The 26,153-nt window shown below is 47.0% G+C and overlaps 1 protein-coding gene and 2 non-coding genes across 5 annotated transcripts; all 3 read left to right on the top strand.

Annotated features, from left to right (window-relative positions):
• The first annotated feature begins 11,612 nt into the window (after positions 1–11,612).
• Positions 11,613–14,802, top strand: LOC125545553 (LOB domain-containing protein 6-like). 3 transcript variants are annotated; one of them, XM_048709549.1, is made up of 4 exons: positions 11,613–11,907; positions 12,290–12,724; positions 12,838–13,222; positions 14,337–14,802. In XM_048709549.1, exons 2-3 carry the CDS (start codon positions 12,299–12,301, stop codon positions 13,189–13,191), a joined length of 780 nt encoding a protein of 259 aa, XP_048565506.1. In that variant the 5' UTR covers positions 11,613–11,907; positions 12,290–12,298; the 3' UTR covers positions 13,192–13,222; positions 14,337–14,802. The 3 variants fall into 3 exon arrangements, with proteins under 3 accessions (XP_048565506.1, XP_048565505.1, XP_048565507.1); XM_048709548.1 differs by having other exon boundaries at positions 12,287–12,724; XM_048709550.1 differs by having other exon boundaries at positions 11,613–11,919; positions 12,287–12,724.
• Positions 14,803–18,272: 3,470 nt separating this feature from the next.
• On the top strand, positions 18,273–18,346 carry TRNAI-AAU. Its single transcript has one exon. It is a non-coding gene; the product is annotated as a tRNA-Ile (tRNA).
• Positions 18,347–18,454: 108 nt separating this feature from the next.
• Positions 18,455–18,528, top strand: TRNAI-AAU. Its single transcript has one exon. It is a non-coding gene; the product is annotated as a tRNA-Ile (tRNA).
• The last annotated feature ends 7,625 nt before the right edge of the window (positions 18,529–26,153 follow it).

Here is a 26,153-nt window from a genome sequence, read left to right as displayed (position 1 = left end):
GATCTACGTACCCTTGTAGATCGACAACGGAAGCGTTAACTTGGTTGATGTAGTCGTACGTCTCCACGGCCCGACCGATCAAGCACCGAAACTACGGCACCTCCGAGTTCTAGCACACGTTCAGCTCGATGACGATCCCCGGACTCCGATCCAGCAAAGTGTCGGGGAAGAGTTCCGTCAGCACGACGGCGTGGTGACGATCTTGATGTTCTACCGTCGCAGGGCTTCGCCTAAGCACCGCTACAATATTATCGAGGATTATGGTGGAAGGGGGCACCGCACACGGCTAAGAATATGATCACGTGGATCAACTTGTCTCTAGGGGTGCCCCGCCTCCGTATATAAAGGCTCAAAGGGGCTGGCGGCCAAGAGGTGGCGCGCCAGGAGGAGTCCTACTCCTTCCGGGAGTAGGACTCCCCCCTTTCCTAGTTGGAATAGGATTCGCGGAGGGGGGAAAAGAGGAGAGAGAGGAGGAAGGGGGGCCGGCCCCCTCTCCTTGTCCTATTCGGACCAAAGGGGGGAGGGCGCGCGGCCCATCTCTGGCCACCTCTCCTCTCTTCCACAAGGCCCACTAAGGCCCATATACCTCCCGGGGGGTTCCGGTAACCTCCCGGTACTCCGGTAAAATCCCGATTTCACCCGGAACACTTCCGATATCCAAATATAGGCTTCCAATATATCAATCTTTATGTCTCGACCATTTCGAGACTCCTCGTCATGTCCGTGATCACATCCGGGACTTTGAACAACCTTCGGTACATCAAAATGCATAAACTCATATTATAACTGTCATCGTAACCTTAAGCGTGCGGACCCTACGGGTTCAGAACAATGTAGACATGACCGATACACGTCTCCGGTCAATAACCAATAGCGGAACCTGGATGCTCATATTGGCTCCTACATATTCTACGAAGATCTTTTATCGGTCAGACCGCATAACAACATACGTTGTTCCCTTTGTCATCGGTATGTTACTTGCCCGAGATTCGATCGTCGGTATCCAATACCTAGTTCAATCTCGTTACCGGCAAGTCTCTTACTCGTTCCGTAATACATCATTCCTGCAACTAACTCATTAGTTGCAAATGCTGCAAGGCTTCAGTGATGTGCATTACCGAGAGCCCAGAGATACCTCTCCGACAATCGGAGTGACAATCTAATCTCGAAATACGCCAACCTAACATGTACCTTTGGAGACACCTGTAGAGCTCCTTTATAATCATCCGGTTAACGTTGTGCCGTTTGGTAGCCACAAAGTGTTCTCCGGCAAACGGGAGTTGCATAATCTCATAGTCATAGGAACATGTATAAGTCATGAAGAAAGCAATAGCAACATACTAAACGATCGGGTACTAAGCTAATGGAATGGGTCATGTCAATCAGATCATTCAACTAATGATGTGATCCTGTTAATCAAATGACAACTCTTTGTCCATGGTTAGGAAACATAACCATCTTTGATTAACGAGCTAGTCAAGTAGAGGCATACTAGTGACTCTCTGTTTGTCTATGTATTCACACATGTATTATGTTTCCGGTTAATATAATTCTAGCATGAATAATAAACTTTTATCATGATATAAGGAAATAAATAATAACTTTATTATTGCCTCTAGGGCATATTTCCTTCAGTCCTGAATTTGATGGCGACAATCCCACGGGTTGGCGCCTTCGTTGCGAAGCCTTTTTCCGTGTGAATGGGCTAGACCCGCACATCTGGGTGGACACTTCTATTGTTCACTTCACGGGGGCGGCTTCCTTGTGGTTAGAGTGGTCTAAAATGCATCTGAAGAGTGCTAACTGGGAGGAGTTTTGCATAGCTGTGCTAGACAAATTTGGCTGCTCTGAGTTTCAGTTCGTTCTGCGCAAGTTTTCGAAACTGAAGCAAACAGGCTCAGTTCTTGAATATGCTGAACAATTCAATTTATCCATGCATAGCCTGTTAGCGCATCATAGCTCTTGGGATCCCCTGTTCTTTACTACTCATTTTGTCGAAGGATTACATCATGACATTAAGGTTGTTGTGATGCTTCATCGACCCCCGGACTTGGAAACTGCCGTCTCTTTGGCTGAATTGCAGGAGGAGGTGGTCGAGTTGGTGCGTTTGGAGTAGGAAAACAATGGCCCTTCTCGGCCGGGGAGCGCTCATACTCGAGCGGGGCGATTCACCTCACGGCCTCCGCTGGCTGTCGCGCTTCCGGTGCCCACACAGGCGGGGTGCACCTCACCAACGCCATCGCCACTCGAGACATGCCGCGGGCTCGACATCGTCAAGACGCTCGTGGGTTCGTCTACGACAGTGGAAGACAAGCTCAAGGCCTTGCGTAACTTCAGGAAAGCACGCGGGCTATGCTTCACATGTGGCGAGCGATGGGGGCCAGGGCATACTTGCGCATCCACTGTACAACTGCACGTTGTGGAAGAGATGGTGGGCATGCTGTCGCCACCAACATCACCGGATCCCTCGCCGAGTGCTCAGATGGATAGTTCAGAAGAAGATTTGTGCTTGCTGTTAGCAGCCGCTGTTACTGGTACAGCCGTATAGAGGTGCCCAAGGCTTTCCGTCTTCATGGTAGAGTGGGTAACAAGGTGCTGCTAATGCTAGTGGATTCGGGCTCTTCTCATAGTTTTGTCAATTCGGAGGTTGCACAGAACTAGCCAGGGGTACAACCAATGCAACATCCAATGAAGGTGAAGGTGGCCGATGGAGCAGTTACTTTGTGTGACAAGGAATTGCCGGTGTGCGAATACCAGATCCAAGGGGAACAGTTCCGATCCACATTCAAGCTATTTCCGCTCGACTGCTATGATATCATATTAGGAATGGATTGGCTCGAGTCTCGAGGGTTGATGACAGTTAACTAGACTGAAAAATCAATGGCTTTTACACACAAAGGCAAGCAGGTGCAACTCCAAGGGATAGACAGTTCGGATATCATTTGTGAACCTATTTCATCCACTCAACTGAACCTGTTGCAAGTAAGGACAGCCATCGCGCATGTGTTGTTGGTAGCTGAGGTCAAAGCAGACGTGGAAACAACCCCGGTGCCACCTGCAGTTCAAACCTTACTTGTGGAATTCAGCAGTTTGTTCACAGAACCACAAGTTCTGCCACCATCGCGAGAGTTTGATCATTCCATTGATCTCATCCCAGGAGCTCAACCGGTGAACGTGCGACCATACAGGTACAACCCTGTCCAGAAAGACGAGATTGAGGCACAGGTCCGAGAGATGCTACGCCAAGGAATCATCTCGTGCAGCCGCAGCCCCTTTTCTTCGCATGTTTTACTCATTCAGAAAAAGGACAGAGAATGGAGATTCCGTGTCGATTACCGCCATTTGAATGCAATCACCATCAAGAATAAATACCCAATTCCAGTCATCGAGGAACTTTTGGATGAGCTGCATGGAGCAACAGTGTTCACTAGTCTCTATTTGAGATTGGGATATCACCAGATTTGGATGCGTCCAGGGGACGAGCCGAAGACAGCTTTCCAAACTCATCACGGGCACTTTGAGTTTAAGGTGATGCCATATGGAGTGACCGGAGGGCCTTTTACATTTCAGCAAGGCATGCACATTGTTCTAGGACCTCTGATTCACCATGGCGTGTTAGTGTTCATCGACGACATCCTGGTATTTAACAAAACCCTCCGGGAACATGTCTAGCTCTTGCGTGAGGTCTTTCAGCGACTGGACAAATACTCTCTCAAGCTCAAGATCAAGAAATGTGCCTTTGCACAACCGCAGCTCAGGTACTTGGGACATGTGATCAGTGCGGATGGAGTACACACTGACCCAAGAACATTGAGAAAGTTCAAGCATGGGATCCACCCACCTCGGTGAAGGAGCTACGTCAGTTTTTGGGAATGGTCGGGTATTACCACCGGTTCATCAAGTTTTGGGGTGATCAGTCGTACGCTCACAGATCTTCTGAAGAAGGGTGTGCCATATCAGTGGACAGACACGTGTGAGCAAGCATTCCAGACCCTGAAACGGGCGTTGACTTCAGCCCCAGTGCTGGCATTGCCGGATTTCAAGCAGCCTTTCACAATGGAGACCGATGCATCAGACGTTGGTATCGGTGCTATCCTGATGCAACGCCACCACCCAATCGCCTTTCTGAGCCAAGCGCTTGGCCCTCGACACCGGATGTTGTCTACCTATGAGAAGGAGTGCCTGGCCATCCTCATGGCGGTGGAGCAGTGGAGACCATACCTGTTGCAATCTGAGTTCACCATTCGCACTGACCATCACAGCCTGGCTTGTTTGGATGAGCAGCGACTGACCACACCCTGGCAACACAAGGCGTTGTCGAAGCTGTTGGGGCTACAATACAAAATTGAGTAACGCAAAGGAGCAACAAACTTGGCTGCTGACGCCTGGTCATGCAGACCAGCGGGGTCCAACTGTGCCATCACGGTCTGTGTTCCAGCATGGCTAACCCAAGTCAAGCAAGGGTATGAGATGGACCCTAGTTGTAGTGACATGTTGACCAAGGCAAAACAAGGGATCGCCCCCAAGGGACCCTTCCAAGTGATAGACGGGCTCATCAGGTATAAAGGACGAGTGTGGCTGGGTCAAAACAAAGAGGCTCAAGACAAAATTCTTCATGAGCTGCACTCATGGGCGATAGACTCGGGAGTTCAGGCGACATACAAACGCATTATCAGGCTATTCGCATGGCCCAAACTGAAACAAGCTGTGAAGAGATTTGTGGGCAATTGTGCAATTTGCAAACAAGCCAAGCCAGAGCATGTCAAGTATCCCGGCCTCCTCCAACCACTACCAATACCAGAGCAGGCTTGGGAAATGGTGACCTTGGACTTTGTAGAAGGGCTGCCAAGATCAAAGGGCTACAACTCAATCCTAGTGGTAGTGGATAAGTTGACACGGTACGCCCATTTCATTCCACTCCGGCACCCGTTCTCCGCACTGCAAGTGGCTAAAGCATACATGGAGAACGTCTTCAAGCTCCACGGACCCCCGGACAAGATGGTTTCAGATCGGGACCGCATCTTCACTAGCAGGGTATGGCGAGAGCTGGCCAAACTGACACGGACCACCCTGAACATATCATCAGCACGGCACCCGCAGACCGACGGGACTACTGAGAGAGTGAACCAGTGCATGGAGCTGTACTTGAGATGCTTTGTCCACAATTGTCCGAGCAAATGGGCTAACTGGTTGGCGTTGGCGGAGTTCTGGTACAACACATCATACCACTCCGTACTCATGTCCTCTCCCTTCGAGGTACTGTATGGCCACAAACCTCAATTCTTTGGCATCACCAACATCGCTAATGATACGATGTCTGATCTGGCGGCGTGGACAAAAGATCGAGCAACAGTGCTGCAGTCCTTGAAGCAACATTTGCACCGCGCTCGTCAAGTGATGAAAGCCAAAGCGGACCAGAAGAGATCGGATCGAGTGTTCGCAGTTGGGGATTGGGTGTACCTCAAGCTGCAACCGTACGCGCAACCATCGGTCGCGGCTCGAGCTAACCACAAACTAGCTTTTCGGTTCTTTGGTCCGTTTCAGGTTACTGGGCGCGTCGGCGAGGTCACATACAGATTGGCGCTGCCGGAGCAGGCCAAGATCCACCCTGTCATCCACGTCTCCTAGCTCTGCGCGGGCATGCCTCTGAACACACAGATCGTGCCGGAGCTGCTGATTCTCGACGAGGATCTCCTACCCTTCCATGTACCAGCAGCCATCCTCCAACGTCGCGATGTGCAACACGGAGTGCGGCAGGTACCGCAAGTGCTGGTCCACTGGTCCGGATTTCCGGCGTCGCTGGCTACCTGGGAAGATGAAGTACCTCTCCGCGCCAGATTCCCTCGAGCCTTGGCTTGGGGACAAGCCAAAATGCAAGGGGGAGGGAATGTCACGGGAACTACTGAAGGCCAAGGCCCAGCATCGCCGGCCCGGCCCAAGAGGATCACCAAGCCCAACCGGCAAGTGACTGGGCCAGGATGGAGCAAGTGAGACTACTTAAGGCGAGTGAGCCACTCGCTTGGGTATCATTAGATCACAGACTGACGGCGCCGTTAGGCGATGTACCCTTCCTTCCTTCCCTGGCTCTCTCATCCTGATCCCCTTTCTTGCTAAGGAACCCTAGAACACTTGTATCCTTGATTCGATCCAGTAAAAGTAAATCCCGTTGCCTAGACTACAGATCCGTGACAATACTCCCCTTCAAACGTTTGGATATGGGAAATGGCCCAGGGGCAGTAATCCCTCTCATTGTAAATGATGCCACGATTCTAACTAATGGTTAAACACGAGTTGAATTTCAAAAAAAAGGGAATACTAGCAATTGGAGTACTGTAGCACGTACACGGGGTGGGATTAAGGCGGTGCGCACACCACGGACGCGGTACAGACAGTGTCACTCGCAGACACGGCCGGCAGGACGGTGCAGGCATCAAGAGCGCGCGGGCGCGGATCCCAAGAGTGACGAGGGAAAGGGATAGTCGTAGTCGGTCGATCGCATTTGCTCCGGATGAGACGAGAGCGAGCGAGGTGGCCCAAGCACAGCACAGCACAGCACGGAGCACGGAAGCAGGCAGACAGAGTGGGAGGATCAGTGTTACGCATAACTCCCCTGCGCCTGCTTGGAGCCTTGGACGTTGACAACTCGATGGACCGATCCACACCTCCCTCCCTCGCTGGGGCCGCCGGTATATCCTGCAGCGAGCGAAAGGCGTTTCTTCTTCACATCAACTCGCACTCGATCGATTCGCCTTTCGACGGGTCAAACGACGAAAATGGCTCGGTTCCCCTGTTGCACCGCCGGCTCCAGGAATTGAGCACATCACTTGTCTCCGGCGACTGATTGATTAGCCAGTACTGTACACATGATCGATCTGTATAACCCTAAAAGGCTACCGTGAGAAGCGAGGCCATTCGCCAATCCCATCCGGTGGTCACCGGCATGCATGCAATCCCATCCTACCCGTCGGAAGGGACATGCAACTTGGGGGTCACCGGCATCGCCGCTCTCCGCTTGCCCACGCTCTTTCTCCCCGCCGCCCGCTACCTCCATGGTTTTCCGGGTCACCGACACACCCCGCGCGCGCTGGCGCGTGTGATTTCTGCCCCTCTCCTCGTAGGATTAGTACCATGGACCAGGTGCCACCACGATCCCCCGTGGAAACTAAAAGTGCAAGTAAAAGAAACTGAAGGGCTTAACTTAACTGCGGCAGCACCGGCCGTGCAGGCCGGGGTGCCCTAGATAAGTACTGACAATCTTGCAGCGCTGCAAAGATTATCCCTCCCTCCAGTAGACCAGTACCACCATATGATGATGACACCGATCGATCTCGACTAAGAATTGGATCATGCGGGAGGAAACACGCACGCACGAACCACCCGATCGATCGAATTGATTGCCGAGCTAGAATTGGCAGCCGGCCACCCGCCAAGCGGTCCAGCCACAGCCATCCTTCCTCCCGGCCGGCGCCACTCCTACTTGCTACACTAGCCGATCAAGTGATGATTTGTCAAGCTCTAGCAGTGTGCCCGCTTGCTCCCATCACGGGCCAGTACAAATTAAGCAGTCGGCGTCGGCCCAATTGCCCCGCCGTACAATGATGATTAGGCCTAAAGATATCCATGTTATGAAGTAAGGGCGTGCTTAGCTAATTAGCTTGGGCAGCACCTGCGAGGTGGTGGCTAACCTAGTCATGATGAGAGTCGTGGAAGCGTGAGTTGTGGCCATCACGGTATTGAATGGGAAGGGTCCTGTCCTGGGACGACCCCAGTGCTCAATCATGCACCGTTACATTCCTGCATTCAATATTTGAATCGTCTGCTGCCCTGCCCTGGGCTGCTGTTATTGGCTTGGCAGCGCGCGAGGAGGAGGAGGAGGAGGGCGCTGGCCCGCGTTTCTGGCTCGTGCTACTCGTATTAAAAACGGCCCGGTCCCGCCCGGCCGGTGGGCCAAGTGCTGTTGTTCGTTCCGGACATGCTCTTTGCCGTGTGAATCAAGGGCGTTGCCATTGCCATGCATGGGTCTTTACAATTATTAAAAAAAAGGAAGCAATTGCGGCTGATTTAGTATAACTTAGTACTAAATCAGCACCAATTAATATGGATTGGAGGGAGTACATTTTGTTATTATGCTTGCTCAAGTCCAATGTTCTCATAAAAAAAGTATAATGCTCCCCGCAAAATAGAAAAAAAGAAAGAAAGAAGAATGCCCATCTATGTAAGGAGTAACTGAAAAATAAAGTTTAAAACTATTATTTTGTACTACACATCTAGTAACTGCTATCTTTTCGGAAAATGCTTTTGGATCTCCGGCTCCATGCGGCCGAATTTTTTATTACAAAAACCATATTTTGAAGTTTCAAAATAGTCTGAAAAATTTACACATGAATCTGGGGATGTATAATACATCTCCATAAATTTACATGACGAAATATGTTGTGGTTCATGCTACAAAGAAAACCATGCCTTTCTAGCACATGCATTATTTTCACTATAAAGTCTATGATTTTTTGTTTCTATACAACTTAGCCAAAGCAAATTTGACCATGAAAAATTTTAGTAAACATCTCAATGTTTATGTGTGTTTTATTCAAAAAAATTGAAACTTTAAATATAATCATCAATTTTTTTCAGAAAAAAGGGCTTTATGGAACTTAAGAGCAAGAAATTCACTCTCTTTATAGTATATCTATGCATGCACTACTTCATCCTTACATAAATGTAATGTTCTAATCTTCCCAAATCACTTCTTCACCAACCTCTGAATTCTATATGACCACTTGAACTGCTACCGGTGCACCCGATCTATTGGTAAATTGTTGCTTGACATGACGACCACAATACTTTCAATACTTTCACCCATCGAACTTTCTCCAGTTCGAAGTCCCTTCTCAATGGTGACATGGCTGGTCTAGATTAGAACTATGCTTAATTTTTCTCTTCTGTCAAATCCACAACCATGGCATAATCTGACATGGTTGCCTTCTAATTGTTTATACTACTTGGTACCACCCTAGATGCAAGTTCTCCATCTTATCAGATAGCATTCATCAACTGCCACCTAATGGCTAGGGTTTAAGCTTCAATAACACTAGAGGGAGGACCGTATACCTTGTAGCAAAATGAGTAGAGAGCATTGTGCAATTTTTTGAGATGTGCATAGGCAAATTTGTATCGATAACCAACAACTAAATTAAAGCCACCTCTTTAACTTGGGAGGTTGATATCTATCTTCAATTGACGTTCAGTAGGTAGATGGTCCACAGTATATATTTTGACATGTGAATTTCTATTATAGCAATATTAACAATTATTTTTAAAACTACAATTGCGAAACTATTTTTATTTTAATAATACATCAAGCCCACTATAATTGTTGTTTGACTATTAAACCCAATATAATTCAAATGCGGTCACATATGAAATTTTGAATTACATACGAGATTTAGGCCCACATATTCATTTTTCCTGAATTAAAGTTTAAAAATCTTATTTGTGGTGTCATGGCATAGGTGAGAATATAGTCCTACATGTGAAGCGGATGAGAGTTTGGACAAAGAACTCTCCCTCACATCCCACTAGAGCATGAGAAAGAAGTGTGGTACATGTGAACTCCTCCTCTGCCGCCCGCCTCGCCATGTCCAACTCATGGTTGATGAATGACCCGAGCCAAGGCAGACTCAGATCCATGCCATGAATGTGGTTTTTTTGCTGGTCGGGATAGGGGCCACCCAACATATTAATAACATCAGTTTCCAGATCTATGTGGTATAGTGGGATCTAGCTTTCATATGGTCATATCACATGCTCCGCCTTCTCGCACACATGTCATCCTTCCTCTTGCCATTGCTACTTGCAAAGATCACACGCATGATTCTAAAGGTGAGAAAATCACCATGATTGCACCTTTTTGCGATCCTATACTGGAGGGAAGGTGTTAAGATCTTTGGACAGCATCTCAGCGCTACCGCTCACCACCAGCACTTTAACTTCTTTTGCAACTTCACTAAATTCGCCATGGGTGGCAAGGATAATGCCACAAAGAAGGTTTTCGTTGCCACCACAACCTTGACCCACCCGACTAGATAGCATGAACTGCTAATTCTCTTGCTGGTTCATGTGTTTGACATACCTGTGATATTTATATATATGTCTCTTCTATGTCTAGTACGCACTAGTATTGTTAGATCATAGCATGGTAATGATATTTTTTAAATCTTTTGCTGCGATTTTCATACGGGTTAAATTAACTAGAAATTTGTCGAAAGATCAAATATGAAAGTGTGCTGGTCAATTAGTAAGTATAATAGAAGGGTACAACAAAACTGTTCGCGTATGGTCATGCTTCCGAATTGAACAATAAATTTAAAAACACTTTAAAGTGTGTGTGTGTGTGTGTGTGTGTAAATGCTTGTACTATAGATGAATGCCCCCCGCATAAGAGTTTCGTTGCTAAAAATAAAAAGAAAAGTTGAGTAGATGATCACTTTAAAGTGTAATTGTTTGTGCTAAAAATACATGCATAAAAGTTGCTAAAAACATCTAAAACTAATAGGAAGTAAATGTAGCTTAAAAATAAAAAATAATATGAAGAGTATAAGTAGAGAAAAAAAGAGATTTCAGTTAAAAGAATGGCATTTCTAACAAAAATATGAAGAGTGAACTACATATGTATGCTGCAATCGCCCAACACATGCTGCCAATACAAAATCAATTTTTAAAAATAAATTATGACTTGCATGCATAGAGAGTATCATGCATGAATTGATGATGTGGCGCACTTCATGCATAGAGAGTATCATGCCAGAGAGGATCCGGCTTGCCTGCTCCATCTCTATGCTCCTATCCGTGCTCCCACTTTATCCTACGGCTGTCTTTTTTCCTTTTTCTTTCTAATCTAATCATTTCCCCCCTGATTTTAAGGGGGTGGGGCGAGGCCTTATTTTGTTCCAATCAAATTAAGCCACGTACGCGGGAGCACGGATGAGCGCACGCGCGGGGAGCAGGCAAGTCTCGTCCAGAGAGTAATACAAGACCAATTTAATTTATGACTTGCATGCATAACTTGCTTATGTGGCATTGATTGTATGTCTAGGAAAAATTGGTAGTGGGTCGTAACTATTTAGAAATAGAAGATTCCAAAGTTTCTTAGGAATAATTAAGTTTAGAGCAATAAAAAATCAAGTGCTTCAAAAAAACATGTACCCAAATTATGCAAGAACTATACGAAGGAGATATTCATTCCATTTAGGCAGGTGAGGAAGGGCGGGGTCGGCTTGACACTGTCTTCTCTCTTGGTCGGATGCATGTTAGATTAATATTATTTTCATGAAAAGTTAAACTATTTTTGGTTTGCACAGTTTTTAACATTTTACACTAAAAATACATATATATTGCACATCGATGTATTTCCCATGAACTGAAATTTTACACAAAACATAATGATCATGGATACGATTGAGTAGATCATCACATTGACCTCGGATGTCCAATCAGTATTCTTTCATTCCATTCTCTCACAGCTCTCTCTCTCTCTCTCTCTCTCTCTCTCTTCCTTAATATCTACCCATCCAATAAAGAACACAGATATCAAATTCCATTCATTTAACCCTCCGTCCCAAGCCAACATACATCCCCCCTCCGCTTCTCCTCCCCCTTCCTCGCAACATATACCACGCACCTCACCATCTTTCGGTGGCCTGTCCCTAACCTCCTCACTTCTCCGCTTCTCCCTCTCCCTCTCCTTCCAACCTCCACAGGGTAAATCCGCAGGCGAGCAAAAAGAAGCTCGCTCCGTCTAAAAGGAGCAGCGACAGCCGGGAGGCCGGAGAGGAAGGCGAGGAGCGCGGTGAGCAGCAGGAGGCGGCGGCGGCGCGCGCAGAGATAGCGGAAAAGGATCGTGCAAAAAGGGTACGTGCGTACGTAAGTAGGCAGCCACCACCGCCGGCGTCGGATCCGATAACTTCTCCTCCTTTCTTTTATCTCTCTCCCCCCCTTGCTTTTTGTAGTCTCTTCCTTTCTCTTCTTGGTCCCAGTTAACTACGCTTCCGGCCATTGATCCAAGAAAGGCACATGCCCAGAGTTTTCTTGGCATTTCTGCTCAGAAGGAAACGAATTCTACTCTGATTTCTGCTCAGTATTTGTTTCCTTCTAATATATAGGAGATGCGGGTGCATATTTGGTATATTTTCCTGTGCTTTTTAGGCATCGTTCGTTTTCCACGGAGTATTTGGCAAGAGAATAAAATCACTGATTCTTTCTGCTTATACACATCTTCCTCTTGTTTCAGCAGGCGTGAAGGATGGCCTCGTCGTCGGCGTCTTCGTTGCCGGCGCCGGGAGGATCGGTGATCACCTTGGCCGCCTCATCGGCGGGGGGCAACGGCGCCGGCGGGGTGTGCGGCACGGGGTCGCCGTGCGCGGCGTGCAAGTTCCTCCGCCGCAAGTGCCAGCCTGACTGCGTGTTCGCGCCCTACTTCCCGCCGGACAACCCGCAGAAGTTCGTGCACGTGCACCGCGTCTTCGGCGCCAGCAACGTGACCAAGCTGCTGAACGAGCTCCATCCGTACCAGCGCGAGGACGCCGTGAACTCCCTCGCCTACGAGGCCGACATGCGCCTCCGCGACCCCGTCTACGGCTGCGTCGCCGTCATCTCCATGCTCCAGCGCAACCTCCGCCAGCTCCAGCAGGACCTCGCCCGCGCCAAGTACGAGCTCTCCAAGTACCAGGTGAGGTTTCTTTTATTGCATCACACTCGTCGATCTTCTTTACCATCGATCATCGCTCATACGCTGATGCACATACATTTGTTGGTGGTGTTTGACTGTGATCCTTGTTTCAGTCGGCGGCGGGGCCGAACGGGTCGCAGTCGATGGCGGAGTTCATCGGCAGCGCGGTGCCGAACGGCGTGGCGAGCTTCATCAACGTTGGGCACTCCGCGGCGCTCGGCTCCGTCGGCGGGGTCACGGGCTTCGGGCAAGATCATCAGTTCGCTGCCGTGCAGATGCTGTCCAGGAGCTACGAGGCGGCCGAGCCCATCGCGAGGCTGGGCCTGAACGGCGGCTACGAGTTCGGGTACTCGGCGGCCGCAATGGCCGGCGCAGGCTCGGTGCCAGGTCTCGGCATGCTCGGCGGCTCGCCGTTCCTGAAGCCCGGCATCGCCGGCAGCGACGAGAGGGGCGGCGCCGGGCAGTAGCCGATCGAGCGGCTGCCCTCTGTCAGGCCAGGTGCGGCATTAACTACTCCACTCTTCCGGCCGGTCTTCCTCTTCCACTTGTGATCATGAATAAATCATCACGGTTCTTTGGTTAGTTTATTTACTGTGTGCAATGATGCGTTGGAACCCAATTAATGTTGATGATTGGCTGCCGGATTTGCTTGTAAAATGTTGATGATCTGTTACGTGTGCGCAGCCATTAATCCGGCCTCGGCGCACTGTTTAGCTTTTACTCTGGTTATTGTTAAGTGTCCATGCACACTCTTGTGGTGAACATATCTTCAGCATTTGGTTAGTAGGAGTACATGCACGTCACGCGTGAATGAACGCAAAAAAAATATGGTGCTGTTGGTCGATCAATGTGGAAACAAAAATCTGTTTCATGCTTGACCTCTTGATAGTGCTCCAGCATGCATGCTTAGTTTCAACTTAGGTGCCATGCCTAGCTAAGTAGCTATAGCTAGTGGAGTACCGTAGTAACTCGTAAGGTTTTCTAAATTTCTAAGTCATGGCCTCATGGGTACTATCTATCAGCAGGTAGAGCTAGCTATCTAGCTAGTCAGCTGCCACTGCGACCTAAACACCTCACCTGTGGGGAAAATTACTGATATTTCATGTCTACTATTGCGCGTGCATCTCTTTTTCAAGTTAAATGTAAGTGGTAAGACAAATTAAGCGCAACAAGAATGAGCTAAAATGGCGCGAATAATAAACAAATTAGCATTCATCTTTCCAGTGTAGCTTCGAAGAAGAAGAAAACTGTTTGTACCAGTGATAAGTAGCTGATCATGAACAGTTTGGCGCTGATCTGCCGATACAGTTGCGTTGTGTTGTCATGTTCAACAGTGATGCACCCCAATTTCAGCAGTTTGGGTAGTAAGCTAGTCTTCTACTACTATAAGACAAAAAGTGGAAATAATCCATCCATTTCATTCTCTGTATAAACTTATCAAACGCTGACTACGTACACTTGGGCAGTAACAGTTCCCTCTCGTAGCAAGTAGAACAAGTATACTTCAGAATATAGTAGTACAAGCAAGAACTAATAATTGATCAGTTATTCATACATCAAAAGCGAAGGAACTATCTTTGACCTCACTTTGATATTTGCCAATATTTTATAGGTTGCTGACGAGGAAAAAGATTCACCATGTTGAAGACCTAGGTGGCTGTGCAACGACCTGAATTATTACCTATCTTGATCGCGAGAGTGTTAATTGATTTACTAGTCTATTTGGCATGAATGCATATGTTTACTTTGCTTGTTTCTCCTTCTTGTGTTTTGCTGTACCGCTGCATCCATGCATGGTGTTTGTCCTTGACTTCTACCACTTGATCAGACCTCTCCCTTAATTATGTATAGAAATATGTGTGGTGGATCAAATGGTCTCGTGCCGGTTTTTGACGATTGGTTCGACTCACTATGCATCCCCATAATTATGCAAGGGTTCAATCAGTTGAGCCTCCTTCGTTTCATAGGATTGGAATATCATGGGAGTATGGAAATCATAGGAGGTGAGAAGACATATATGTCAATTTCTATAGGGAAAAAGATGTCATATTTGATTTATAGGATGGGACTTTTCATTATGTCCAAGAGCTAATGTTTTTTCTCTTTGAAATATGAGGGAGGCTCCAAAGAAATTTTCAATACAATTTATCTTTTAAAATTCCTACATAATTTCTGTAAATCAAAGTAGGCCTTTGACTGGAAATTGATTTTGGAGGCCGAGCTCCATGGACGCCTCCAAATGCCAAATGCAAGATTCCAAATTGAAAATTCATTATTTTATATTTCAAAAAATCTGAAAAAAATACAGATGGAGATGAAGGCATAATGAACAATTGTGTAAATTTTCAGGATGAAAATAAGTTGAAATGAGGGTTGTGCAAAAAAAAAAGTTAGGGCTTTTTTAACACATGATACTATTCATCCTCCCAACCATGAATTTGTCTTTTTTGTACAGGTTGCATTTCAATGTATTTTCATGCTGAAATTTTACACACACACACACACCCACATCCTTGTTTACTTGTGCAAATATTTTGAATCCAAAAAATTTGAATTTTTAATTTTAAAAAAATTCAGCCTCCATGCAGGCCGAGATCCAAAACGCCTTGGACTCACAATGAAATTCTGAAGGAAGTATTTTGTTTCAAATTTGGACTAAATAGATATAAATAAAAATACATAATGAAAAGAAAGGCATGCATGTAAGTAGGATGGCCTGCCCTGCTTACTGGTTAAGCTGACCTTGCAGGTTTTGCTGAATCTGTTCGAGATCACAGTAGATCAGTAGTAGCTCTAGTAGTATCTTCGGGTTGACTTGTGTGTGTTACGGTGACCTAGGAAGGCTACACATACATACGATTGGACATGGCATGCTATGGTAGCTAGGGCCTGCGGTGCATGCGCGCGCGCTTGTCTGTGGTGAAATATGCTGCATCATTGCATGGATCCTCTGCAGGACTGGTCAGGTGGATGGGTCGATCGATCAAGTAGTACTAGTAGTAGACGACGTGAGTGCCTAATAAAGCAAGCATTTACTCGTAGAGCACCAGCGCTTCTCTTCAATTCCTGCGCTGCGACGACGCTGCAGCTGGCTCGCTTTTGCTTGCGCCGGAGGCAAACTGCGCGCGCGTGGCCGGGGTAGAGGAACCGCTACTCGTAGGCTAGCTTTGTAGGGCTGTGTGGGAGTAACTAAAGGCCGGCCACACACACTCTCTGTGAAGAGATCCATGGGAGAAGATTTCCGCAGCCTACACCCGATCCCTAGGCTGTGAGGTGATGTGATGTGAGGTCAATGGGCGCCTGGAGAGGTCACATCGTCAGACGGGGCAGTGGTCAGTGTGGATGGCGATCTTTCTCACGGTGAATCCCTGAGAAGATCATGGTACTGAGCTAAGATGGCTACTCCTAAGTCCTAACCGGTAGGTTTATTTGGGAAGATGCTTTACTACTCGCATGCATGTGCATGCAGCTGGTAATTACTCCAGCCGGCCGGCCACGCCGTGCTAGTGAGCCTAGATGCATATAGCTACAGTCATGATCATGCACAAAAGCGAACTGGCGTTGGTGTGTGCAGTGTGCTCCATGGCAATGGCATGGCATGGCGCGATCGCGCGTCGTGGCATGCAGCTGCAGTGAGCAGTGGAGGCCGGCCGTGCCACACGCAACAGAGCTGGCGCTCGTTTGAGTCATGCAGCTGATTACACCACTGTATGCTCCGTTGACCGGTGCCAGTTTTAGTGTACATGGCATTCGCTTTTGATCATCCCTCGTCGTCCCGCTGTTGTTTCCTTCTCTCTCCGGACGCAGCCCTCTGAATTTTGGGAGGTGGCCGTTCGATGAGGCAGAATGCATGTTGCAGGACCCCTAGCTGCAGCACCAGGGAGAGAGAGAGAGATGGCAGCGTCGGGTCATCAGGCCTCCCAGAAATGTCGTTCGTTCTGCAGGAGACATTCATTGCGCATCTCCCTGCATTCATGGCGGCACGTATACGTACAGGCACATATACCAGCACAGTCGCACGCATAGCCGCGTTCCTCTGGCTCTAGCGACACGTAGCTGGTCTCCCGCACACGCCATTTCTTGGCTCTTCATTTTATCTGACTTGCCATGCCACCATTAGGTTATTGAATCCATGCATGTGGACCAACGGTTAACACGTAAACCCGGTGTACGTACGTGCTGTAGAGACGCGCTGTAGGCTGTAGCAGCAGCTAGACCTCATGGCGGGGATGCTTAACTTAAGTACGTACTCGACACTGATGCTTTTGATAGTACGCGTCAACATGGCCGTAGTATTTCACATGCTTTCGAAGCGAGGATTGCACGGTGCCATGCATGCACTGCCACAGTGACGATGGGAATGGTTGGGGCCGGCCGGTCCGATCGATCGATCGACCGAGGCAGGCATGTAGTGGTAGCGCGTCACGCAATGATGGCTGAGGCGGGGGGCGAAACGGCAGGCGAGGCAATGATGGCGACGACGGTACGACGGTGGCAGCGAGCAGCACATCGCGGAGAGGAGAGAGAGATTTCGCTGCCGCTGCCGCTGCCGCCTCGATAACCCCCATCCCCTCCTGCGCCGGGCGTTAAATGCGAACGCTTCTGCGCCGCTGTCGGAGGCGGCCCCGGCCCCGGCCGGCGTCGGCCACGAGGCCCTGCTGCTCGCGATCTCCCCCGTCACGTCACCACGCCGCCCCGGCAGAGCACGCGGCGCGTGCGTGCGGGCTCGATTTTGCTCCGGCGCGTGTTCGTTAATGCGCCTCAACGGCCCAGACGGTCGTCTGTCTCGTCCTCGTCCCCCCCGATCGGGCACGGGCTGGTTGGTCAGGGGAGCCCGCGCGCGCCGGCCGATCGACTTCCGCCCACGACGACGGTCGCGCGCAGGTCGACGGGAAGGGCCGGAGCTCGCTCTTCATCGCCCGATTTCATTTTTCTTCTTCTTCTGTCTATCAAAATGAACGAAACGACTAGTGCGAGTACAAGAAAACAGCAAAGAGGCTGCTGCATAGGGCTGCGGCCTGCCCGAGGGCGCGCGCGCGCGTGCATGCACTGCATGCGCCTACGCGTAGCGGCATGCAGATGCAGTAGGCATGGAATTAACACCGGCGGCCCCGCGCACGTCGCGTCCCGTCAGGGCATTCACCGGGCGTACGGCCGTGATCGCACAGGGTATGATCCGCCACGCTCGAATAGTTGTGCGCGCAGCCAGCGCACTGTTCCCGGAAACGAACGGACGGACGGACCGACGGGACTACGGAGGGAACAAGATGGTGGTGGACCGCTGGTCCGCGTCAAGGACCCGCTCGAGGCCGAGCGGTAGTACGTGCCGAGCTACTCCTGGTTACTGCAGAATGTCGTCGCTGATGGAGTGGGGCATTGCTATGCCTATGCTGCCAACAACGATGGCCGATGATGCAACGTGAACTGTGGAACGCACAGGTCAATGTGTCGTCGAACAGTGCTCATCATTTAAGGTGCTTTCGCAGCGTTGTTACTGTGCCTTTTTCGATTTTATTAATAATTAAATATCCGTTTTTTATATTAAATTCGCCTATTAGCTCAGCTGGTTAGAGCGTGGTCCTAATAAGGCCAAGGTCGCGGGTTCGAGACCTGCATGGGCCATCTATTTTTGATATTTCGTTTTGTTTTCTCTGAACGGAATTTCATGTGATTAAAGGGAAATAGTAACGTATAAAGTCAAATAATTTAGTTCAATACTGATAATAAGATGGCCCATTAGCTCAGTTGGTTAGAGCGTGGTGCTAATAACGCCAAGGTCGCAGGTTCGAGACCTGCATGGGCCATATTAATCTTTTTTTTGCAACCGAAATCTCAAATGATATATTCTCAAGAGAAAAAAACTATGACGTATATCTTCAAAAAAGTTTATTCCTTTTGTTTACCAATTTACTTGTCAAGATCACTTTTATATGGTCTATGATATTTGGCACACGTGTGTTATATAAGCAAAACTGCCACACCACTATTTCTTTCATTTTAAATGTGCAGCAGGAATCTACGCCAACGAGTCGTCGATGCGTAATGGATCTGAATATATAATCTTCCACCAAATAAACCATATAGTAATCAACTACAAGATGTAATCGACACTACTAGTCACCCCCTAGCACCAATCTATAGTTCCGGTAATAAGATTAAATACAAGAGATGAACTAGGGTTTGAGATGAGATGGTGCTGACGAAGATGTTGATGGAGATTGCCCTCCCCAAGATGGGAGAGTTGTTTGTGGTGATGATGACGATGATTTCCCCCTCCGAGAGGGAAGTTCCCCTGGCAAAATCGCTCCGCCGGAGGGCAAAGGTGCTCCTGCCCAAGTTCCGCCTCGAGGTGGCGGCGCTTCGTCCCGAAAGTCATTTCCTTATTTTTTTTCCAGGTAAAAACCACTTATATACCAAAAGATAGGCACCAGAGGTGGGCCGAGGAGGCCACAACCCACCAGGGCGCGCCTGGGGGCCTGGCGCGCCCAGGTGGATTGTGCCCACCTGGTGGCCACCCTCTAGTGTTTATTGGCTCAAATATTCCTCAAATAATTCATAAAAATTCTCCATAAAGTTTCAGCTCATTTGGAGTTATGCAGAATAGGTGACCTGACGTAGCTTTTCCAGGTCCAGATTTTCAGCTGTTAGAATTCTCCCTCTTGGTGTTTTTCTTGTAAATTATGAGAGAAAAGGCATTAGAATTACTCCAAAAAGCATTATTATGGATAAAAACATTATAAATAACAGTAAGAAAACATGATGCGAAATGGACGTATCATGCACACCGCAAAATGGTTCCAAGGTTGATGCGATCGCCGTCGGCACGCTACACTCTACATCTACCTTCGGGATTAATATTAGACCTAAATAATTGTTATTTGGTGCCAGCGTTAAGCATGAACATTATATCTGGATCTTGTTTGATGCGAGACGGTTATTCATTTAAATCAGAGAATAATGGTTGTTCTATTTATATGAGTAATATCTTTTATGGTCATGCACCCTTGAAGAATGGTCTATTCTTACTGAATCTCGATAGTAGTGACACACATATTCATAATGTTGAAGCCAAAAGATGCAGAGTTGATAATGATAGTGCAACTTATTTGTGGCACTGCCGTTTAGGTCATATCGGTGTAAAGCGCATGAAGAAACTCCATACTGATGGACTTTTGGAACCACTTGATTATGAATCACTTGGTACTTGCGAACCATGCCTCATGGGAAAGATGACTAAAACACCGTTCTCCGGTACTATGGAGAGAGCAACATATTTGTTGGAAATCATACATACAGATGTATGTGGTCCGATGAATATTGAGGCTCGTGGCGGATATCGTTATTTTCTCACCTTCACAGATGACTTAAGCAGATATGGGTATATCTACTTAATGAAACATAAGTCTGAAACGTTTGAAAAGTTCAGAGAATTTCAGAGTGAAGTTGAAAATCATCGTAACAAGAAAATAAAGTTTCTACGATCTGATCATGGAGGAGAATATTTGAGTTACGAGTTTGGTATACATTTGAAACAATGCGGAATAGTTTCGCAACTCACGCCACCCGGAACACCACAGCGTAATGGTGTGTCCGAACGTCGTAATCGTACTTTACTAGATATGGTGCGATCTATGATGTCTCTTACTGATTTACCGCTATCGTTTTGGGGATATGCTTTGGAGACGGCCGCATTCATGTTAAATAGGGCACCATCAGAAATCCGTTGAGACGACAGCCTTATGAACTGTGGTTTGGCAAGAAACCCAAAGTTGTCGTTTCTTAAAGTTTGGGGCTGCGATGCTTATGTGAAAAAGCTTCAACCTGATAAGCTCGAACCCAAATCGGAGAAATGTGTCTTCATAGGATACCCAAAGGAGACTGTTGGGTACACCTTCTATCACAGATCCGAAGGCAAGACTTTTGTTGCTAAATTCGGACTTTCTAGAGAAGGAGTTTCTCTCGAAAGAAGTGAGTGGGAGGAAAGTAGAACTTGATGAGGTAACTATACCTGCTCCCTTATTGGAAAGAAGTACATCACAGAAACCGGTTTCTGTGACACCTATACCAACTAGTGAGGAAGCTAATGATAATGATCATGAAACTTCAGATCAAGTTACTACCGAACCTCGTAGATCAACCAGAGTAAGATCCGCACCAGAGTGGTACGGTAATCCTGTTCTGGAAGTCATGCTACTAGATCATGATGAACCTATGAACCATGAAGAAGCGATGGTGAGCCCAGATTCCGCAAAATGGCTAGAAGCCATGAAATCGGAGATGGGATCCATGTATGAGAACAAAGTGTGGACTTTGGTTGACTTGCCCGTTGATCGGCAAGCAATTGAGAATAAATGGATCTTCAAGAAGAAGACTGACGCTGACGGTAATGTTACTGTCTACTAAGCTCGACTTGTTGCGCAATGTTTTCGACAAGTTCAAGGGATTGACTATGATGAGACCTTCTCACCCATAGCGATGCTTAAGTCTGTCCGAATCATGTTAGCAATTGCCGCATTTTATGATTATGAAATTTGGCAAATGGATGTCAAAACTGCATTCCTGAATGGATTTCTGGAAGAAGAGTTGTATATGATGCAACCAGAAGGTTTTGTCAATCCAAAGGGAGCTAACAAAGTGTGCAAGCTCCAGCGATCCATTTATGGACTGGTGCAAGCCTCTCGAAGTTGGAATAAACACTTTGATAGTGTGATCAAAGCATTTGGTTTTATACAGACTTTTTGAGAAGCCTGTATTTACAAGAAAGTGAGTGGGAGCTCTGTAGCATTTCTGATATTATATGTGGATGACATATTACTGATTGGAAATGATATAGAATTTCTGGATAGCATAAAGGGATACTTGAATAAGAGTTTTTCAATGGAAGACCTCGGTGAAGCTGCTTACATATTGGGCATTAAGATCTATAGAGATAGATTAAGAAGCTTAATTGGACTTTCACAAAGCACATACGTTGACAAAGTTTTGAAGAAGTTCAAAATGGATCAAGCAAAGAAAGGGTTCTTGCCTGTATTACAAGGTGTGAAGTTGAGTAAGACTCAGTGCCTGACCACTGCATAAGATAGAGAGAAAATGAAAGATGTTCTATGCTTCAGCCATAGGCTCTATCATGTATGCAATGCTGTGTACCAGACCTGATGTGTGCCTTGCTATAAGTCTAGCAGGGAGGTACCAAAGTAATCCAGGAGTGGATCACTGGACAGCGGTCAAGAACATCCTGAATACCTGAAAAGGACTAAGGATATGTTTCTCGTATATGGAGGTGACAAAGAGCTATCGTAAATGGTTACGTTGATGCAAGCTTTGACACTGATCCGGACGATTCTAAATCGCAAACCGGATACGTGTTTACATTAAATGCGTGGAGCTGTCAGTTGGTGCAGTTCTAAACAAAGCGTCGTGGCGGGATCTACGTGTGAAGCGGAAGTACATAGCTGCTTCGGAAGCAGCAAATGAAGGAGTCTGGATGAAGGAGTTCATATCCGATCTAGGTGTCATACCTAGTGCATCGGGTCCAATGAAAATCTTTTGTGACAATACTGGTGCAATTGCCTTGGCAAAGGAATCCAGATTTCACAAGAGAACCAAGCACATCAAGAGACGCTTCAATTCCATTCGGGATTTAGTCCAAGTGGGAGACATAGAAATTTGCAAGATACATACGGATCTGAATGTTGCAGACCCGCTGACTAAGCCTCTTCCACGAGCAAAACATGATCAGCACCAAGGCTCATGGGTGTTAGAATCATTACTATGTAATCTAGATTATTGACTCTAGTGCAAGTGGGAGACTGAAGGAAATATGCCCTAGAGGCAATAATAAAGTTATTATTTATTTCCTTATATCATGATAAATGTTTATTATTCATGCTAGAATTGTATTAACCGGAAACATAATACATGTGTGAATACATAGACAAACATGAGTGTCACTAGTATGCCTCTACTTGACTAGCTCGTTGTAATCAAAGATGGTTATGTTTCCTAACCATAGACATGAGTTGTCATTTGATTAACGGGATCACATCATTAGAGAATGATGTGATTGACTTGACCCATTTATTAGCTAGCACTTGATCGTTTAGTTTGTTGCTATTGCTTTCTTCATGACTTATACATGTTCCTATGACTATGAGATTATGCAACTCCCGTTTACGGAGGAACACTTTGTGTGCTACCAAACGTCACAACATAACTGGGTGATTATAAAGGTGCTCTACAGGTGTCTCCAAAGGTTACATGTTGGTTGGCGTATTTCGAGATTAGGATTTGTCACTCCGATTGTCGGAGAGGTATCTCTGGGCCCTCTCGGTAATGCACATCACATAAGCCTTGCAAGCAAACTAATGAGTTAGTTGTGGATGATGTATTACGGAACGAGTAAAGAGACTTGCCGGTAACGAGATTGAACTAGGTATTAGATACCGACGATCGAATCTCGGGCAAGTAACATACCGATGACAAAGGGAACAACGTATGTTGTTATGCGGTCTGACCGATAAAAGATCTTCGTAGAATATGTAGGAGCCAATATGAGCATCCAGGTTCCGCTATTGGTTATTGACCGGAGACGTGTCTCGGTCATGTCTACATTGTTCTCGAACCCGTAGGGTCCGCACGCTTAAGGTTTCGATGACAGTTATATTATGAGTTTATGAGTTTTTGATGTATATATTAGTTCGGAGTCGGATGTGATCACGGACATGACGAGGAGTCTCGAAATGGTCGAGACATAAAGATCGATATATTGGACGGCTATATTCGGACACCGGAAGTGTTTCGGGTGATTTCGGAGAAAACCGGAGTGCCGGAAGGGTTACCGGAACCCCCCGGGGAAGTATTGGGCCTTAGTGGGCCTGAGGGGAGAGAGAGGGCAGCAGCCCAGGAGGTGGCGCGCCCCCTCCCATGGGGAGTCCGAATTGGACTAGGGGAGGGGGGCGCGGCCCCTCTTTCCCTCTCCCTCTCCCTCTCTTTCCTTCCCCCTTCTCTCTTCCTAGTTGGACTAGGAAAGGGGAGTCCTACTCCTACTAGGAGGAGGACTCCCCCCTCCTTGGCGCGCCCCAAGGGCCGGCCGGCCTCTCCCCCTTGCTCCTTTATATACGGGGCAGGGGGGCACCTCTAGACACACAAGTTGATCTTCGTGATCGTTCTCTTAGCCGTGTGCGGTGCCCCCTCCACCATAATCCTCGATAATATTGTAGCGGTGCTTAGGCGAAGCCCTACGATGGTAGAACATCAAGATCGTCACCACGCCGTCGTGCTGACGGAACTCTTCCCCGACACTTTGCTGGATCGGAGTCCGGGGATCGTCATCGAGCTGAACGTGTGCTAGAACTCGGAGGTGCCGTAGTTTCGGTGCTTGATCGGTCGGGCCGTGAAGACGTACGACTACATCAACCGCGTTGTGCTAACGCTTCCGCTTCCGGTCTACGAGGGTACGTTAGACAACACTCTCCCCTCTCGTTGCTATGCATCACCATGATCTTGCGTGTGCGTAGGAATTTTTGAAATTACTACGTGTGTTGATGTTATATGCACGAGTAGAACACAAGTGGGTTGTGGGCGATATAAGTCATACTGCTTACCAGCATGTCATACTTTGGTTCGGCGGTATTGTTGGACGAAGCGGCCCAGACCGACATTACGCGTACGCTTACGCGAGACCGGTTCCCCCGATGACGATGGTGATCATGACGGTGCTTCGAAGATGGAGATCACAAGCACAAGATGATGGTGGCCATATCATATCACTTATATTGATTGCATGTGATGTTTATCTTTTATGCATCTTATCTTGCTTTGATTGACGGTAGCATTATAAGATGATCTCTCACTAATTATCAAGAAGTGTTCTCCCTGAGTATGCACCGTTGCGAAAGTTCTTCGTGCTGAGACACCACGTGATGATCGGGTGTGATAGGCTCTACGTTCAAATACAACGGGTGCAAAACAGTTGCACACGCAGAATACTCAGGTTATACTTGACGAGCCAAGCATATACAGATATGGCCTCGGAACACGGAGACCGAAAGGTCGAGCGTGAATCATATAGCAGATATGATCAACATAGCGATGTTCACCAATGAAACTACTCCATCTCACGTGATGATCGGACATGGTTTAGTTGATTTGGATCACGTAATCACTTAGAGGATTAGAGGGATGTCTATATAAGTGGGAGTTCTTAAGTAATATGATTAATTGAACTTAAATTTATCATGAACTTAGTCCTGGTAGTATTTTGCAAATTATGTTGTAGATCAATAGCTCGCGTTGTTGCTTCCCTGTGTTTATTTTGATATGTTCCTAGAGAAAATTGTGTTGAAAGATGTTAGTAGCAATGATGCGGATTGGATCCGTGATCTGAGGTTTATCCTCATTGCTGCACAGAAGAATTATGTCCTTGATGCACCGCTAGGTGACGGACCTATTGCAGGAGCAGATGCAGACGTTATGAACGTTTGGCTAGCTCAATATGATGACTACTTGATAGTTTAGTGCACCATGCTTAATGGCTTAGAATCGGGACTTCAAAGACGTTTTGAACGTCATGGAGCATATGAGATGTTCCAGGAGTTGAAGTTAATATTTCAAGCAAATACCCGAGTTGAGAGATATGAAGTCTCCAACAAGTTCTATAGCTAAAAGATGGAGGAGAATCGCTCAACTAGTGAGCATGTGCTCAGATTGTCTAAGTACTACAATCGCTTGAATCAAGTGGGAGTTAATCTTCCAGATAAGATAGTGATTGACAGAATTCTCTAGTCACCATCACCAAGTTAGTAGAACTTCGTGATGAACTATGATATGCAAGGGATAACGGAAACGATTCCCAAGATCTTCGTAATGCGGAAATTGACGAAGGTAGAAATCGAGAAAAACATCAAGTGTTGATGGTAGACAAGACCACTAATTTCAAGAAAAGGGCAGAGGGAAGAAGGGGAACTTCAAGAAGAACAACAAGCAAGTTGCTGCTCAAGTGAAGAAGCCCAAGTCTGGTCCTAAGCCTGAGACTAAGTGTTTCTACTGCAAAGGGACTGGTCACTGGAAGCGGAACTACCCCAAGTGATTGGCAGATAAGAAGGATGGCAAAGTGAACATAAGTATATTTGATATATATGTTAGTGATGTGTACTTTACTAGTGTTTATAGCAACCCCTCAGTATTTGATACTAGTTCAGTTGCTAAGATTAGTAACTCGAAACGGGAGTTGCAGAATAAACAGAGACTAGTTAAGGGTGAAGTGATGATGTGTGTTGGAAGTGGTTCCAAGATTGATATGATCATCATCGCACACTCCCTATACTTTCGGCATTAGTGTTGAACCTGAATAAGTGTTATTTGGTGTTTGCGTTGAGCATGAATATGATTTGATCATGTTTATTGTAATACGGTTATTCATTTAAGTAAG

This window comes from Triticum urartu, chromosome 3 (genome assembly GCF_003073215.2).
Source record: "Triticum urartu cultivar G1812 chromosome 3, Tu2.1, whole genome shotgun sequence".
Classification (NCBI taxonomy): Eukaryota; Viridiplantae; Streptophyta; class Magnoliopsida; order Poales; family Poaceae; genus Triticum; species Triticum urartu.
This window is presented reverse-complemented; position numbering and strand designations above follow the sequence as displayed.

Excerpts from the sequence above, each read along its gene's own strand:
- LOC125545553 (XM_048709549.1), top strand. The coding sequence starts at position 12,299 with ATGGCCTCGTCGTCGGCGTCTTCGTTGCCGGCGCCGGGAGGATCGGTG. Across the intron at positions 12,725-12,837 it reads ACGAGCTCTCCAAGTACCAG|TCGGCGGCGGGGCCGAACGG; the intron begins GTGAGGTTTCTT and ends TCCTTGTTTCAG.